The sequence below is a fragment of the Oncorhynchus gorbuscha genome, linkage group LG11, assembly GCF_021184085.1.
Source record: "Oncorhynchus gorbuscha isolate QuinsamMale2020 ecotype Even-year linkage group LG11, OgorEven_v1.0, whole genome shotgun sequence".
NCBI lineage: Eukaryota > Metazoa > Chordata > Actinopteri > Salmoniformes > Salmonidae > Oncorhynchus > Oncorhynchus gorbuscha.
This window is the reverse complement of record NC_060183.1, coordinates 9,023,907-9,039,509: the sequence shown is the minus strand read 5'-3', so window position 1 is coordinate 9,039,509 and position 15,603 is coordinate 9,023,907. Positions and strand designations below refer to the sequence as shown.

The following is a 15,603-nucleotide window of genomic DNA, read 5'->3' as shown; positions in this document are numbered from 1 at the left end:
AACCACTGCAGAGAGCAGTACCTTTTGTTAGGATAGAAACCACTGCAGAGAGCAGTACCTTTTGTTAGGATAGAAACCACTGCAGAGAGCAGTACCTTTTGTTAGGATAGAAACCACTGCAGAGAGCAGTACCTTTTGTTAGGATAGAAACCACTGCAGAGAGCAGTACCTTTTGTTAGGATAGAAACCACTGCCAGAGAGCAGTACCTTTTGTTAGGATAGAAACCACTGCAGAGAGCAGTACCTTTTGTTAGGATAGAAACCACTGCAGAGAGCAGTACCTTTTGTTAGGATAGAAACCACTGCAGAGAGCAGTTTTTGTTAGGATAGAAACCACTGCAGAGAGCAGTACCTTTTGTTAGGATAGAAACCACTGCAGAGAGCAGTACCTTTTGTTAGGATAGAAACCACTGCAGAGAGCAGTACCTTTTGTTAGGATAGAAACCACTGCAGTTAGAAACCACTGCAGTTAGGATAGAAACCACTGCAGAGAGCAGTACCTTTTGTTAGGATAGAAACCACTGCAGAGAGCAGTACCTTTTGTTAGGATAGAAACCACTGCAGAGAGCAGTACCTTTTGTTAGGATAGAAACCACTGCAGAGAGCAGTTTTTGTTAGGATAGAAACCACTGCAGAGAGCAGTACCTTTTGTTAGGATAGAAACCACTGCAGAGAGCAGTACCTTTTGTTAGGATAGAAACCACTGCAGAGAGCAGTGTTAGGATAGAAACCACTGCAGAGAGCAGTACCTTTTGTTAGGATAGAAACCACTGCAGAGAGCAGTACCTTTTGTTAGGATAGAAACCACTGCAGAGAGCAGTACCTTTTGTTAGGATAGAAACCACTGCAGAGAGCAGTACCTTTTGTTAGGATAGAAACCACTGCAGAGAGCAGTACCTTTTGTTAGGATAGAAACCACTGCAGAGAGCAACACCTTTTTGTTAGGATAGAAACCACTGCAGTGTGCAGTACCTTTTGTTAGGATAGAAACCACTGCAGTGTGCAGTACCTTTTGTTAGGATAGAAACCACTGCAGTGTGCAGTACCTTTTGTTAGGATAGAAACCACTGCAGTGTGCAGTACCTTTTGTTAGGATAGAAACCACTGCAGAGAGCAGTACCTTTTGTTAGGATAGAAACCATTGCAGTGTGCAGTACCTTCTGTTAGGATAGAAACCACTGCAGAGAGCAGCACCTTTTGTTAGGATAGAAACCACTGCAGAGAGCAGCACCTTTTTGTTAGGATAGAAACCACTGCAGAGAACAGCACCTTTTTGTTAGGATAGAAACCACTGCAGAGAGCAACACATTTTTGTTAGGATAGAAACCACTGCAGAGAGTAACACCTTTTGGTTAGGATAGAAACCACTGCAGAGAGCAGTACCTTTTGGTTATGATAGAAACCACTGCAGAGAGCAGCACCTTTTGAGCATTTAATATGATGAGTCAGTGTCTTTTCATCTCCGGTCTTGGTTGGAAAACACAATAGGAGAGAGAAGTCACCCAGTTTGCAAAATTACGTTGAAAAGACATCTTTTATAAGTACTTTCCAGACATTGATATCACGTCCATTTTACGTGCTAAATGAAAAGGTGATTTTTCTGGACTTTATTTTTCGATCATTGATTCTATGACCAAATTTTCTCCAGCTATGACAATGTGACTAAGCAAGGCAGCACAATGTGACTAAGCAAGGCAGCACAATGTGACTAAGCAAGGCAGCGCAATGTGACTAAGCAAGGCAGCGCAATGTGACTAAGCAAGGCAGCGCAATGTGACTAAGCAAGGCAGCGCAATGTGACTAAGCAAGGCAGCGCAATGTGACAAAAATATTTCAAATTTATCCATTACATAGTTCTGTCATCTAGCAGGTTCCCACCTATAAATACAGTGCATTTCGAAATTCAGACCCTTTGACTTTTTCAAACATTTTGTTACATTACAGCCTTATTCTAAAATTGATTAAATACATCTGTTCCTCATCAATCTGCACACAATACCACATGACAAAGCAAAAAAAAAGTTGTATCAATTTTTGCAAATGTATAAAAAGAACTGAAATATCACATTTACATAAGTTTTGAGACCCTGTACTCAGTACATTGTTGAAGCACCTTTGGCAGTGATTACAGCCTCGCGTCTTCTTGGGTATGACATTGCAAGCTTTGAACACCTGTATTTGGGGAGTTTCTCCCATTCTTCTCAGATCCTCTCAAGCTCTGTCAGGTTGGATTGGGAGTGTTGCTGCACAGCTATTTTCAAGTCCGGGCTCTGGCTGGGCCACTCAAGGGCATTCAGAGACTTGTCCCAAAGCCATTTCTCTGTTGTCTTTGCTGTATACTTCATCATTGTCCTGTTGGAAGGTTTACCTTCGCCCCCATGGTTCCAAGCTTCTTCCATTTAAGAATGATGGAGGCCACTGTGTTCTTGGGGAACCTTCAATTCTGCAGAAATGTTTTGGTACCCATCCCCAGACATGTGCCTCGACACAATCATGTCTCGGGCCTCTATGGACAATTCCTTCTACCTCGTGGCTTGGTTTTTAGCTCTGACATTCACTGTCAACTGTTTGTTCTTATATAGACAGGTGTGTGCCTTTCCAAATCATGTCCAATCAATTGAATTTACCACAGGTGGACTCCAATGAAGTTGAGGAAACATCTCAAGGAAGGTCAATGTGAACAGGATCCACCTGAGCTAAATCTCGGGACTCATTGCAAAGTGTCTGAATACTTATGTAAATGTGTTTTTTTTTTTAAATAAATTTGAAAACATTTCTAAACCTGTTTTTGCTTTGTCAATATGGGGTATTGTGTGTAAATTAATGAGTAAAAATAATTTCATAAATTTTACAATTAAAGCTGTAACGTAACAAAATGTTGAAAAAGTTGAGGGGTCTGAATACTTTCCAAAAATACTGTATCTGGGCTTTTGGATTGACAATAATTTCACGTTTAAAAAAACATACGGATGAGCTAGTTAAGAAGCTGAGATTTAAGTAGGCTTCTTTTATAGAAAAATCTTTCCTCTCCCTAAACAGCAGGAAGCAGATTGTACAGTCAACTTTCATGACAGTTCTTAAATGCTGTCACCAGCAGCCACTACTCTTAACTTTGGATGCTGTCTACCACAGTCATCGGAACGCAGCAGCCACTACTCTTAACTTTGGATGCTGTCTACCACAGTCATCGGAACGCAGCAGCCACTACTCTTAACTTTGGATGCTGTCTACCACAGTCATCGGAACGCAGCAGCCACTACTCTTAACTTTGGATGCTGTCACCACAGTCATCGGAACGCAGCAGCCACTACTCTTAACTTTGGATGCTGTCTACCACAGTCATCGGAACGCAGCAGCCACTACTCTTAACTTTGGATGCTGTCTACCACAGTCATCGGAACGCAGCAGCCACTACTCTTAACTTTGGATGCCGTCTACCACAGCACTCTTCATTGCAAGGGGCCGTTTTAATATGCATTAATGCATCCTGTATCGAAAGGTAGGCTGGTCCTCATTAAAGTCCCGCAGACGACTTCATTACTCCCGTTACACAACTTCCTGGTAAATACACCTTCAGTTTTAGTGCCCCCTCCCCCCTTCATTTTTGAAATAGCGCCCTACATCTTGACACTCCGGTGCCTCTAAGGCAGTTTAGGACTTTAATGTTGAGTTCATTTTAATGGGGTTGAATGTAAATCATTTTTATTTGTGGTGTTTTGAAGATGTGTTGATTCTGTCATTTTGTAGTTAATTTTGAATTTGTTGTATCATTGTCCTAAGGACACCATTGTAAATGAGACCCTGATCTCATTGGGGTCCCCTGAATAAATAAAAGTTAACAAAAATACAAAAAATGGGGTAAATCTAGGCCCTTAAAATAAGGCCTTATGCAATTAAAAAAACATTTTTTATGATAACATTCTCTTAGGATTTCACTTGGTGAAGTCCACAGGACTGGAAATGGATGAAATCTGTCACTAACAAATACAGCCATGGATGGTAACTTTACAATGTACTAGAAAGGCAAGGCACTCTGGGAAATATTTTAATAAGGCTTTACACTAAGCAGTATGTTAATTGAACACTGTTCTAGTGTCTGTATGGGTCCACAGACGAATCCATTTTATTATAATTTTTTACACTGGAGAATTTGCTCTGTAGCTAACCGGAAGAAATTCAAGGGAGAGCACGGCACATGACTGGGCAAAACTAGAACAGCTTGTGAAGTTGCTTGAGCAGTTCGCAATCCATACTGACCAACTTCAAACTGACAGCCAATCACTGTCTGATGTGGTGCCATGCTTTCTCAAACTTGAGGCACACTTGCAGTCAACTACTGTTGCAAAACAGTTGGCACATGTCCTCCTGAAGTCACTGTGTGAGCACTTCGCATGCATACTGAATCCTCTGGCAGCCAACTTCCATCCAACCCCTACAGCAGCTTTCCTGATGGATCCAAGTGTGTCTCTGACACTTTGCTCCACAGAGCCACTGATGAGGGAAGCAGAATCTGTTGTTCTTCAGCAAATCAGAGAGGACAAACGTGGAGCAGCAGGACCCCAGGAACATGAATCCAGCCAAGCGTCTTGACCAAATTGCATGAGAAATATAGCTTCCTCACATCGAAGATTGTGTCGGAGGTCATTGTCCAGCCGGAGGGTCAACCTGGCAGGGCATTTAGTGCCCTCTGAGCTGCAGAAATACCTGGAAGAGGTAAAGGGAGGCGTTTCGAGAGTCGCTTCTCCAGTGCTGCCAGGCTGTTTATTCAAAGCTGTGTCCTGTGGTTCTGGATCTGGCTTCTGCCCCTTGCATCCCAAGCGTTATTGGAGAGAATATTCCGCCTGTCATCAGGCTTGAGAAACCGAATGACCACTTCTCTAGAACGCAGCGTCTTCTTGAAGATAAACCAGAAAACACACACACCACACACACACACACACACACCACACACACCACACACACCACACACCACACACACCACACACACACACACCACACACCACACACCACACACACACACCACACACCACACACCACACACCACACACCAGCACCACACACCACACACCACACACCACACACAACGCTTTCTGGCTGTGAAATTATAGATTTGTGAAGAAGTGTTGTGCTTATGTTGTTGCAGCTGTTGTTGTTTTTTTAAACTCTATTTGAAAACAGTCAGTCTCTAATATTACATAAACATGTCAAATGACTTAATTTGTTGTATTTTCCTCGGTCTTTGTATAACGGTAAAGATACTTGATTATTCTACTGAAGTTAAAAACACATTGGATGGGTGTTAACAAGGGGCAAGAGTTTCCTCACAACATTTTATTATTGCACCAGGCACTTATCCTTTAAATACAAGTCACACTAGGATGGATTTCAGTGGAGGCTGCTGAGGGGAGGACGGCTCATACTAATGGCTGGAATGGTATTAACCTGTCCAGGACTAGCGGAACCCCTCGCCAACAGCCAATGAAATTGCAGGGCGCCAAATATAAATCAACAGAAATCCCATAAATCAAATTTCTCAAACATACAAGTATTAGGCGCCATTTTAAAGATAGAATTCTCGTTAATCCAGGCACAGTATCTGATTTCAAAAATTATTTACAGCGAAAGCTCCACGAACGACACCACCAAGTCACAGAAAAACCCAGCCATTTTTCCAGCCAAAGAGAGGAGTCACAAACAGCACAAATAGAGAGAAAATGAATCACTAACCTTTGATGATATTCATCGGATGACACTCATAGGACTTCATGTTACACAATACATGTATGTTTTGTTCGATAAAGTGCATATGTATATCCAAAAATCTCATTTTACATTGGTGTGTTATGTTCAGTAGTTCAAAAACATGCTGTGATTTTGCAGAGCCAGATCAATTCACAGAAATACTCATTATAAATGTTGATGTAAATTCAAGTGTTATGCATGGAACTTTAGATACACTTCTCCTTAATGCAACCACTGTCAGATTTCCCAAAAACTTTACGGAGAAAGCATACCATGCAACGATTTGAGTACGGTGCTCAGACACAAAAACAAGCCATACAGATACCTGCCATGTTGTAGAGTCAACATTAGTCAGAAATAGCATTATAAATATTCACTTACCTTTGATCTTCATCAGAATGCACTCCCAGGAATCCCAGTTCCACAATAAATGTTTGATTTGTTCGATAAAGTTCGTTTATGTCCAAATAGCTTCTTTTGTTAGGGCGTTTGGTAAACATCCAAACGCGCCTTCAGGTCCAGCCGAACATCGGATGAAAAGTTCAAAAAGTTATATTACAGGTCGTACAAACTTGTCAAACTAGGGATAGAATCAATCTTTAGGATGTTTTTATCATGAATGTTCAATAATGTTCCAACCGGATAATTCCATTGTCTGTAGAAAATAAATGGAACGAGAGCTACCTCTCATGTGAAATGCACGTAACTGAGAACGAGTCTGCTGCCAAGACCCCTTAGTCAAACGGCTCTCACCCAGCCCCCCTTCACAGTAGAAGCCTGAAACAATGTTCTAAAGACGGTTGACATCTAGTGGAAGCCTTAGGAAGTGCAAAATGACCCATATCCCACTGTGTATTCGATAGGGGCTGAGTTCAAAAACTACAAACCTCAGATTTCCCACTTCCTGTTTGGATTTTTTTCTCACATTTTTACCTGCCATATGAGTTCTGTTATACTCAGAGACATCATTCAAACAGTTTAGAACCTTCAGAGTGTTTTCTATCCAATACTAATAATAATATGCATGTATTAAGCATCTGGGACAGGGTAGGAGACAGTTTACTCTGGGCACGCTATTCATCCAAAAGTGAAAATGCTGCCCCCTATCCCAAAGAAGTTAATGGAATAGCATCAACCCATGTGTTTGTTTTTATTACTATTCCACTCCAACAATTTCCACGAGCCCGCCCTCCCCAATTAAGGTGCCACCAATCTCCTGTGATTGATTTACACTGAGTATACTAAACATGAGGAACACCTGCTCTTTCCATGACCTAGACTGACCAGGTGAAAGCTATGATCCCTTATTGATGTCACTTGCTAAATCCACTCCAATCTACTCCGGTCCAGACCTCACAAAAACAAAATGCCTGAAGGACTTCAAATGCTAAGTGGGCATGCTAGTATCAAAGACTGAATTCATTCACAGTACAGATCCCTTCCTTCCTTCCTTCTTTCCCTTCCTTTCCCTTTCCTTCCCTTCCTTCCTTTTTTTCCCTTCCTTCCTTCTTTCCTTCCTTCCTTCTTTTCCTTCTTTCCTTCCTCCCTTCTTCCTTCCTCCCTTCCCTTCCCTTCCTTTTTTTCCCTTCACTTCCTTCTTTCCTTCCTCCCTTCTTTCTCTTCTTTCCTTTCCTTCCTCCTTTCTTTCCTTCCTTCTTTCCTTCCTTCCTTCTTTCCCTTCACTTCCTTCTTTCTCTTTCCTTCCTCCCTTCTTTCCTTCCTTCCTTCCTTCCTTCCTTCCTTTGTTCCTTCCTTCCTTCCTTTGTTCCTTCCTTCCTTCCTTTGTTCCTTCCTTCCTTCTTTCCCTGCACTTCCTTCTTTCTCTTTCCTTCTTCTTTCCCTTCCTTCCTTCTTTCCTCCCTTCCCTTCCCTTCCTTCTTTCCTTCTTTCCTTTCCTTCCCTTCCCTTCTTTCCTTTACTTCCTCCCTTCTTTCCTTTCCTTCCTTCCTCCCTTTCCTCCCTTCTTTCCTCCTTCTTTCTCTTCCTCCCTTCTTTCTCTTTCCTTCCTCCCTTCTTTCCTTTCCTTCCTCCCTTCTTTCCTTTCCTTCCTCCCTTCCTCCCTTCTTTCCTTCCTCCCTTCTTTCCTTCCTCCCTTCTTTCTCTTTCCTTCTTTCCTTCCTCCCTTCTTTCTCTTTCCTCCCTTCTTTCTCTTTCCTCCCTTCTTTCTCTTTCCTTCTTTCCTTCCTCCCTTCTTTCCTTCCTCCCTTCTTTCTTTCCTTCTTCCTTCCTCCCTTTCCCTTCACTTCCCTCTTTCTTTCCTTCCTCCCTTCATTTCTTTCTCTTTCCTTCCCTTCTTTCCTCCCTTCTTTCTCTTTCCTCCCTTCTTTCTCTTTCCTTCTTTCCTTCCTCCCTTCTTTCCCTTCACTTCCTTCTTTCTCTTTCAATCCTCCCTTCTTTCCCTTCACTACCTTTTCTCTTTCCTTCCTCCCTTTCTCTTTCATTCCTCCCTTCTTTCTCTTTCCTTCCTCCCTTCTTTCTCTTTCATTCCTCCCTTCTTTCTCTTTCCTTCCTCCCTTCTTTCTCTTTCATTCCTCCCTTCTTTCTCTTTCATTCCTCCCTTCTTTCCCTTAATGTATTTATTTTCAGTTTCCCTGCCAAGTTCTGTCTGGTTTTACCTTCAGTTTACATAAGGACCAGTGATGTTATATGAAGGAGAGGCCTAAGCTTGTAATTGGCGGTGTGAAGGAGGGTTGTGTTTCATTGATTAATCCTCTATTGAAATCTAACCCTCCACATTCAGATCTCTGGGAGAAAATCACACAAACATATACAATATATCTGCTAACTTCAAGGAAAAAAGTTGAATTTGATGAATGCTTCTTCTACTGGAAACTAATTTCCCTCCCTTTTCTCCACAGTGCTGAGGACCGGTCCACCCAGGCTCTGTACTCCAAGCCTCCGTCAGCGGGAGAGCCCAACCACGTAGGGGGGGAGAACAGTCCTGGGGAGGTGGAGGTGTTGCTGTCCAAAAAGAAAACCCCCAAGAAGCCCTCCTTCCTCCGCTCCCTCATCAAGGCTTTTGGACCCTACTTCCTCATCGGATCTGCCTTTAAACTCCTACAGGACCTCATCAGCTTCGTCAACCCACAGCTCCTCAGGTAAGTAGAGCACCACGAAGCATTATAACCCCTTATGAAGCTGTTTGAAGCCTATATGTCAAGATGAACACGCTGAACGTGGGCCTGAATACAATTTGAAGTTCTGAGTAAAGATAAAGATCTGTGAGATATTTCAATATAACTGCTGTATATTCCTGTATATTCCTCTTTCAGACCCATCACAGAAGCATCTGTTTTCCTTGTAGCTTTGCAGGGTGACAGGACAGCATTGTTCCTCTCACTACCACAGTGATTCCAAGTACCTGGACAGTATTTACCTACGTGGTTTATGGAAGGAAATTATCTACCTAACAATCTCTCGTTTTCTCAAATTTTTTAAAGTTTTGCATGGTGTTCGTTTTTCGTTCTTATGGTCTTATTTGTATGTTATGCAAAGCCAACGTGTAAATGTCTTCCCGGTGTAGACTATCATGACTGGGTGTGTATTTGAATGACGGCCGCTTTTCTGTGATAAACATAAACCCCCTCTGTGTCGTAAAGAGGGGTTTATTCATGATTTATTTCCTGGAGAGAAGAGACAGTGATAGGTTGTTAGGTAGATGGTATCTTTCCATAAACCACATGGGTGTCATGGTGGTTAGCTCGTAATGGAAAAACTGCACCTTCCGTTGCTTGTTTTATGTCCTTCGTTCTAGGGCTTTGCCCTTTGCTCATTGTACTTACAGATCACATATTATTTGTATATATTCAGTATGTTATGCTGCAAGACATTTTCTTAACAGTAATAATACATTAACCATGTAAGTCGCTCTGGATAAGAGCGTCTGCTAAATGACTTAAATGTAAATGTAAATTTCCATTTGATCTCGCTCTTTCTCTCACTAGTTTATTGATCTCGTTCACGAAGCAGAAGGATGCTCCCACCTGGTGGGGTTATGCCCTGGCATTCCTCATGTTCTTCACAGCCTTCCTCCAGACCCTCATCCTGCACCAACACTTCCAGTACTGCTTCGTCACCGGGATGAGGCTCCGCACCGCCATCATAGGAGCTATCTACAGGAAGGTACACACAGGCAGAATCTCACACACACACACGCACGCACGCACGCACGCACGCACGCACGCACAGGAGCATACACACACACACGCACACACAGGAGCATACACACACACACGCACACACAGGAGCATACACGCACACACAGGAGCATACACACACACACGCACACACAGGAGCATACACACACACACACGCGCGCACACACAGGAGCATACACATACACACACGAGCACACACAGGAGCATACACACACACACACAGAAGCATGCACGCACATACCCATACGCATGTATTCACGCAAACAGACATTCACTACAGTGGCGAAAGTACTGAATCTCTCTCTCTCTATCTTCTGTTCTGCCTCTATCTCTCTCTCTCTTTCTCTGTTCTCTCCCTAGTCTCTGATCATCACGAACGCGGCCAAGCGTACATCTACAGTGGGAGAGATAGTCAACCTGATGTCAGTGGACGCTCAGCGCTTCATGGATCTCACCACCTTTCTCAACATGCTGTGGTCCGCCCCACTTCAGATCATACTGGCGCTATACTTCCTGTGGCAGGTGGGTGGGTTCTTACCATGGAGGTGGGTTTATTAGTCCGCCATAGAATAACTAGTACATAGGGGAAGTAGATCTAATGACATCTGTGTTGATTAGTCATGTCTGGTCTGTCTGTGTTGTTGAACCAGGATCCATCTCTGTTGTGTTGGTTGGTCATGCCTTGTCTCTGTGTTGGTTGGTCATGCCTTGTCTCTGTGTTGGTTGGTCATGCCTTGTCTCTGTGTTGATTGGTCATGCCTTGTCTCTGTGTTGGTTGGTCATGCCTTGTCTCTGTGTTGGTTGGTCATGCCTTGTTGGTTGGTCTCTGTCTCTGTTGGTTGGTCATGCCTTGTCTCTGTGTTGGTTGGTCATGCCTTGTCTCTGTGTTGGTTGGTCGTCATTGCCTTGTCTCTGTGTTGGTTGGTCATGCCTTGTCTCTGTGTTGGTTGGTCATGCCTTGTCTCTGTGTTGGTTGGTCATGCCTTGTCTCTGTGTTGGTTGGTCATGCCTTGTCTCTGTGTTGGTTGGTCATGCCTTGTCTCTGTGTTGGGTTGGTCGTTGTCTCTGTGTTGATTGGTCGTGCCTTGTCTCTGTGTTGGTTGGTCGTGCCTTGTCTCTGTGTTGGTTGGTCGTGCCTTGTCTCTGTGTTGGTTGGTCGTGCCTTGTCTCTGTGTTGGTTGGTCGTGCCTTGTCTCTGTGTTGGTCATGCCTTGTCTCTGTGTTGGTTGGTCATGCCTTGTCTCTGTGTTGTGTTGGGTCATGCCTTGTCTCTGTGTTGATTGGTCATGCCTTGTCTCTGTGTTGGTTGGTCATGCCTTGTCTCTGTGTTGGTTGGTCATGCCTTGTCTCTGTGTTGATTGGTCATGCCTTGTCTCTGTGTTGATTGGTCATGCCTTGTCTCTGTGTCTCTGTGTTGATTGGTCATGCCTTGTCTCTGTGTTGATTGGTCGTGCCTTGTCTCTGTGTTGATTGGTCATGCCTTGTCTCTGTGTTGATTGGTCATGCCTTGTCTCTGTGTTGATTGGTCATGCCTTGTCTCTGTGTTGATTGGTCATGCCTTGTCTCTGTGTTGGTTGGTCATGCCTTGTCTCTGTGTTGGTTGGTCATGCCTTGTCTCTGTGTTGATTGGTCATGCCTTGTCTCTGTGTTGATTGGTCATGCCTTGTCTCTGTGTTGATTGGTCATGCCTTGTCTCTGTGTTGTAGAACCTGGGTCCGTCAGTGCTGGCTGGTGTTGCTGTGATGATCCTCCTGATTCCTTTAAATGCTGCCATCGCTGTGAGGACACGAGCCTACCAGGTATACATAGCTCCCTCTGCTACTCTGAGGGCTTATCATTGGGGACAAGGAGTTGTAGTGGTGATGAGGATTGTTATTAAGATGATAAAATCTCATAGAAAATAAGTTGGTTGTTTAATCTAAGGGTCAATGTAGAAACAGGTGCCCAACTTTTTACCACATAAATGCTAAGGATCCAACAACAAAGCCCTGTATAGATCTGAGGTGAGTTTGTACTACTGTGCTTCAAACTCTGACTTTTTTGTATTTTGAGAAACCATATCTTCAATCTAAGCCTACTAGAAAGTATGTGCACTCAGGCCTGGAGAGAAGCACAAAATAATTCCGCTTCCCAAGAATAGTAAAGCCCACTTTACTGGCTCAAAGAGCCGACCAATCAGTCTGTTACCAACGCTAAGTAACCTTTTTTGGGGGGAAAAAATGTGTTTGACAAGATACAATGCTATTTTACTGTAAACTATTGTAGTCTGCTGCTGGAAAACGTATGTGTTATGGCTTTACACCCCCTGCTATATTGTGGATAAAGAGTTACCTGTCTAACAACACAGAGGGTGTTATTTAATGGAAGCCTCTCCATCATAATCTAGGTAGAATCAGGCATTCCCCAGGGCAGCTGCCCAGGCCCCTTACTTTTTCAATCTTTACTAATGATATGCCACTGGCTTTGAGCCAATGTGTTTATGTATGCGGATGACTCAACACTATATACGTTAGCTACTATAGCGAGTGAAATCACTGCCACCCTTTTTCTTTTTGTCAATTTTTTACACAAAAACTAAAAGCATTGTATTTGGGAAAAATCATTCACTAAACCTCAACTAAATCTTGTTTTAATAATGTGGAAATTGAGCAAGTGGAGGAGACTAAACTGCTTGGAGTAACCTGAATTGTAAACTGTCATGGTCAACATATTGATACAACAGTAGCTAGGATGAGGAAAAGTCTGTCCATAATAAAGCGTTGCTCTGCCGCCTTAACAACACTATCAACAAGGCAGGCCCTACAGGCCCTGGTTTTATCACACCTGGACTGCTGTTCAGTCAGGTGCCACAAAGTGGAAAATTACAGACAGGGCAGCAAGACTGGCCCTGAAATGTACAGGCAGAGCTGACATTAATAATATGCATGTAATATAATAATAATAATAATATATGCCATTTAGCAGACGCTTTTATCCAAAGCGACTTACAGTCATGTGTGCATACATTCTACGTATGGGTGGTCCCGGGGATCGAACCCACTACCCTGGCGTTACAAGCGCCATGCTCTACCAACTGAGCTACAGAAGGACCGTATGTAAATCTCTCATGGCTCAAAGTCGAGGAGAGATTGACTTCATCACTGCTTGTTTTTGTAAGAAGTGTTGTCATGCTGAATGCACCATGATGTCTGTTTAAACTACTTGGACACCCATGCATACACCACAATACATGCCACCAGAGGTCTCTTCACAATCCCCAAGTCAAGAACAGACTATGGGAGGCGCACAGTATTACATAGAGCCATGACTACATGGAACTCTATTCCACATCAGGTAAATGATGCAAGTAGTAGAATCAGATTTTAATAAAAAATTCACCTTATGGAACAGCTGGGACTGGGAATAGACACACATACATACACACACACACACACACACACACACACACACACACACACACACACACACACACACACACACACACACACACACACACACACACACACACACACACACACACACACACACACACACACACACACACACACACACACACACACACACACATGATAAGACATGCACTCTACACACTTACACATGGATTATGTATTGTAGATATGTGGTAGTAGTGGCCTGAGGGAGCAAACTTAATGTGTTGAGAAATATGTTATGTCATGTCACACATATAACACTGCCTTGGCAGGAACTAATGGGGATCCATAATAAACCCCAGGAAGAGTAGCTGCTGCCTTGGCAGGAACTAATGGGGATCCATAATAAACCCCAGGAAGAGTAGCTGCTGCCTTGGCAGGAACTAATGGGGATCCATAATAAACCCCAGGAAGAGTAGCTGCTGCCTTGGCAGGAACTAATGGGGATCCATAATAAACCCCAGGAAGAGTAGCTGCTGCCTTGGCAGGAACTAATGGGGATCCATAATAAACCCCAGGAAGAGTAGCTGCTGCCTTGGCAGGAACTAATGGGGATCCATAATAAACCCCAGGAAGAGTAGCTGCTGCCTTGGCAGGAACTAATGGGGATCCATAATAAACCCCAGGAAGAGTAGCTGCTGCCTTGGCAGGAACTAATGGGGATCCATAATAAACCCCAGGAAGAGTAGCTGCTGCCTTGGCAGGAACTAATGGGGATACATAATAAACCCCAGCAAGAGTAGCTGCTGCCTTGGCAGGAACTCCATAATAAACCCCAGGAAGAGTAGCTGCTGCCTTGGCAGGAACTAATGGGGATCCATAATAAACCCCAGGAAGAGTAGCTGCTGCCTTGGCAAACTAATGGGGATCCATAATAAACCCCAGGAAGAGTAGCTGCTGCCTTGGCAGGAACTGGGGATCCATAATAAACCCCAGGAAGAGTAGCTGCTGCCTTGGCAGGAACTAATGGGGATCCATAATAAACCCCAGGAAGAGTAGCTGCTGCCTTGGCAGGAACTAATGGGGATCCATAATAAACCCCAGGAAGAGTAGCTGCTGCCTTGGCAGGAACTAATGGGGATCCATAATAAACCCCAGGAAGAGTAGCTGCTGCCTTGGCAGGAACTAATGGGGATCCATAATAAACCCCAGCAAGAGTAGCTGCTGCCTTGGCAGGAACTAATGGGGATATAAACCCAGCAGGAACTAATGGGGATCCATAATAAACCCCAGGAAGAGTAGCTGCTGCCTTGGCAGGAACTAATGGGGATCCATAATAAACCCCAGGAAGAGTAGCTGCTGCCTTGGCAGGAACTAATGGGGATCCATAATAAACCCCAGGAAGAGTAGCTGCTGCCTTGGCAGGAACTAATGGGGATCCATAATAAACCCCAGGAAGAGTAGCTGCTGCCTTGGCAGGAACTAATGGGGATCCTTAATAAATACGAAAACTATCAAAGCCTCTATTAATGAGTGTGAAATACTGTATTTTCCCTTGAAATCTGAAAAAGCATCAACAGTGAATATGCTCTCTAAAGTAGTGTTGTTTTGACATCTCTACCTCCCCCTCTCTCTCCCCCTCTAACCCCCACACCCCACCCCCCTATCTCTCAGGTGGAGCAGATGCATTACAAGGACGCTCGCATCAAACTGATGAACGAGATTCTGAACGGGATCAAAGTGTTGAAGCTGTACGCCTGGGAGAACTCCTTTAAAGAGAAGGTTCTGGAGATCAGACAGAAAGAGCTCAATGTGCTCCGCAAGACGGCCTACCTCGGTGCTCTGTCTACCATGGCCTGGACCAGCGCACCATTCCTAGTATGGGACACACGCACAGCCTCTATATTGTCCTTGTTGTACACTATATACCATGTTTGCATAAGGAAGGACAGCTCTGTAATATTTCTGAGATGACTAGCTCTTTTAGAGGAAGTGAGTACACTCTGACAGCTGTATTGCAGACCCATGAGCTGCCCAGAGGATCTACTTTCATGATTTTTTTTCTCTTAATGTCTCCTCAGGTTGCCTTGATGACGTTTGCAGTGTACGTGACTGTGGATAAAAATAACATTTTAGATGCGGAGAAAGCCTTTGTGTCTTTGTCTCTGTTTAACATCTTGCGGTTCCCTCTCAATATGCTGCCCCAAGTCATCAGTAGCGTTGTACAGGTAGGCTCTCCTCCTCCTCACTCTGCTCCTCCTCCTCCTCCTCACTCTGCTCCTCCTCCTTTCCTCACTCTGCTCCTCCTCCTCCTCACTCTGCTCCTATCACTC

At 43.9% G+C, this 15,603-nt stretch overlaps 1 protein-coding gene across 1 annotated transcript in view; it reads left to right on the top strand.

Moving 5' to 3' along the window:
• The window catches only part of LOC124048086 (ATP-binding cassette sub-family C member 3-like), an 86,275-nt gene that overhangs the window by 49,831 nt on the left and 20,841 nt on the right, over positions 1–15,603 (top strand). The window contains exons 8-13 of the mRNA XM_046368505.1: positions 8,601–8,840; positions 9,687–9,864; positions 10,260–10,421; positions 11,606–11,698; positions 14,945–15,148; positions 15,352–15,498. Of these exons, the coding sequence (XP_046224461.1) occupies positions 8,601–8,840; positions 9,687–9,864; positions 10,260–10,421; positions 11,606–11,698; positions 14,945–15,148; positions 15,352–15,498 (1,024 nt within the window). The remainder of the gene's footprint in view (positions 1–8,600; positions 8,841–9,686; positions 9,865–10,259; positions 10,422–11,605; positions 11,699–14,944; positions 15,149–15,351; positions 15,499–15,603) is intronic.